We start from the raw sequence: 2615 nt of genomic DNA, 5'->3' as shown, positions 1-2615 counted from the left end.
GCGCCCCACCAAGTGATTAGGCACAGGTGGCGTGTGGACTACCCGTGGCACCTGAACCCTACAGAGGCTGCTGCACACTAATCAAAGCAGAGGTGAGGGGAGTGTGTAAAATGCGAGTCCAAAGGACATGACATTGCCTTTGCTCTGACATAAGAATGGAAGGCAGTCCTAAGGATTCTATCCCTGGTGACACATTTGAGAGTAAGAATGAAAACCCATGAACTCCCACCCCCTCTCCCCTGGACATATTACATCTCCATCATCTTCTCTAATTGGAAACTTAAGTACCTGGGTGTGAGTGTGGGCACCCGTGTATCATTGGGGGGGGTGGCGGGGGGGGGGGGGGGGAGATAGTTCTAATTTTCATGACAACTCTTACCTGCCCAGGTGTGGCTCTAATAGGATCAGGCGCAGGCCCTTTAGGACCCACAGGAACGCACAGGACTCATCAAAGCCAGCTGCTCCCTCTGCTGCTGGAACCCCGCAGGCCCCATGGTCACCCTGGCGCTGCCGGTTTGATCCCAGCGCTCCCGCCATGGCCGGATTCAGCAGCACCGGATCCGTACTAGTAAAGCTCTGGCAAACCTCATCGACCAAAAGGCAGTGACCACAGAGGGGACTTTGTTTTTTAGCAAATGTTTTCTTTCCTCCATGACTTTTTACAAAATTGAGCTGCAATCCGACAGGGAGAGGAACTTGTGGGGCTTCCGCATCGACGTGCCCTCTCTCTCCCGAGGCCTGTGGAGCCCCGGGCAGGACTCGGGGACTCTGTCCTCAGCAGGCCGAGTTCTGTCCAGTCCTTTGGCTCCTTCCCAGACTGGCCTTCACAAGACAGTCCCGTTCCGTCCCCTGCTCGGAGTCGCTCGTGTCACTTGCCTCCACGACCAGCAGCTTCGAGTAGCTGACTCTCGGCTCCTGGGGCAGCCTGGGCCGGACGGACAGGAAGAGGGCCAGCCAGAGCCCCAGGACGGCGCAGCTGGCCTGGTAGAGCACCGCCAGGCTGAAGTGCCTCGCCACGAAGCCCCCCACGAAGCTGCCCAGGCTGGCCCCGCCCCCATAGAAGTGGCCTCGGAACATGGCACTCAGAGGTCTCTCCATTCCGGGGGTGGCCAGGTCCTCTAGGGAGGCGCCCACCGCCCACCACAGAGCCCCGTGGCTGACGGCACTCAAGACCTGCACCGGGAGGACGGACCACCAGCTCCAGAGGAAGGAGTAGTACAGCAGCTGCCCCGAGAGGCAGCCCAGCCCCAGCCCTAGGGTTCCCAGTCTGGACAGTTTTCTAAGCAACGTGGCCCTGAACGGGTGGAGGAGAACCTCCCCCAGCAAGCCCAGGGCCACGGAGAAGCCCATCACCAGCTCGCTGCTGCCGTGGTCCTGCATGTGCCAGAACAGAAAGTTCTGGGTGGTGCTGGTGACGGCTCCGACCAGAAAGACAGTGATGGCCAGAAGGAGGAGGCGGGGGTCGCCCTCCACCAGAGACAGCGCTTTGCTGGTTTTGCAGCTGGGCTCCCGCCGCCTGCACAGGGGGACGGGGAAAACAGTGCTGACCGGCAGAGCCAGGACGCTGACCAGCGCGTAGACGTAGAAGGACACCACCCCCCGGGGGCCGCTGGCCTGCAGGGAGCAGTCCAGCTGCTCCACCAAGGCTGCGATGCCGCACATGCCCGCCGCCGTGCCCAGCAGCTTCCAGGCCCAAAGGGTTCTGTGCCGGTCGGTGGCGTCCACAACATCCAGGTACTCAAACAGGCTGTCGTCCGCCACCTGCTCCAGAGGGGCCGCCAGCAGCTCCCAGAACACCAAGGACACCAAGCAGGGAAGGAAAGTCCGCAGCAACCCTTGCAGGGACAGGCCCAGGGTCCCTGAGTCCCCCCTGGTCGCGGACACGTTGGCTGGACTCGCCAGCGCTGTACCCCCGGCCAGCGAAGGGAGGACGGTGCTGACCACCTTCAAGGCACCTTCTTCCCAGGGCGCCTCTTCCCTCCCTGCAGCGACAGGATGGAGGACTTCGGATGCGGTCCAGGCTCCTTCCCCGGAGCCCACCAAGCTTCTGGGCAGATGCCCGGAAGGCTCTAGGACACTTTCCACGAGTCCTTTCCTGAAGCCGGAGGCATGGCTGATCCCAGCACCGCTCTCGGCTGGGAGGCTTGAGCCGGGCTCCTCGGCCAGGGTGACGTTCACCGCCAGTGCCCCCTCCGGTGGCGGGACTGCGGGGGTCAGGCTGGGGCCGGCGTGGCAGGAGCCGGGCCCCAGGTCTGCGTCCAGCGGCGGCACCAGCAGCACCAGCAGGCTGGCTCCCGCCGAGCCCAGCAGCGAGCCGACGAGCAGCGCCCTCCTCCTCGGGTGGCTCCGGGCCAGGAAGGCGCAGAAGGGCGCCCAGAAGGCGGCGACCAGGTGCCTGGTCCCCATCAGGACGCCCACCCAGGGCGCAGCCAGACCCAGCTGCCTCAGGTAGAGGGTCAGGAACGGGCTCACGGCGGCCTCCCGGACCCCGCACACCACGCGGAAGAGCCCGGCCACTCCCAGCGCCCGGCGGATGTCCCACTGGGGGTTGGCGCTCATGGCTGCCAGGCGCCGGGGACCCAGGCCGCGGAGGGAGGGGGAGCTGCGCGGGCGGA

The 2615-nt window shown here is 64.5% G+C and overlaps 1 protein-coding gene across 1 annotated transcript; it reads right to left on the bottom strand.

Annotated features, from left to right (window-relative positions):
* Positions 1 to 330: 330 nt before the first annotated feature.
* On the bottom strand, positions 331 to 2615 carry MFSD6L (major facilitator superfamily domain containing 6 like). Its single transcript, XM_070394394.1, has one exon. It carries the CDS (start codon positions 2557 to 2559, stop codon positions 775 to 777), a length of 1785 nt encoding a protein of 594 aa, XP_070250495.1. The 5' UTR covers positions 2560 to 2615; the 3' UTR covers positions 331 to 774.

Source organism: Myotis yumanensis, unplaced genomic scaffold (genome assembly GCF_028538775.1).
Source record: "Myotis yumanensis isolate MYYU_CA2020_CCGP unplaced genomic scaffold, mMyoYum1.0.hap1 SCAF_16, whole genome shotgun sequence".
Classification (NCBI taxonomy): domain Eukaryota; kingdom Metazoa; phylum Chordata; class Mammalia; order Chiroptera; family Vespertilionidae; genus Myotis; species Myotis yumanensis.
The sequence above is the reverse complement of the archived record's forward strand: the minus strand, read 5'-3'. Positions and strand labels throughout refer to the sequence as shown.

Coding starts and splice junctions, on each gene's coding strand:
- MFSD6L (XM_070394394.1), bottom strand. CDS start 2,559: ATGAGCGCCAACCCCCAGTGGGACATCCGCCGGGCGCTGGGAGTGGCC.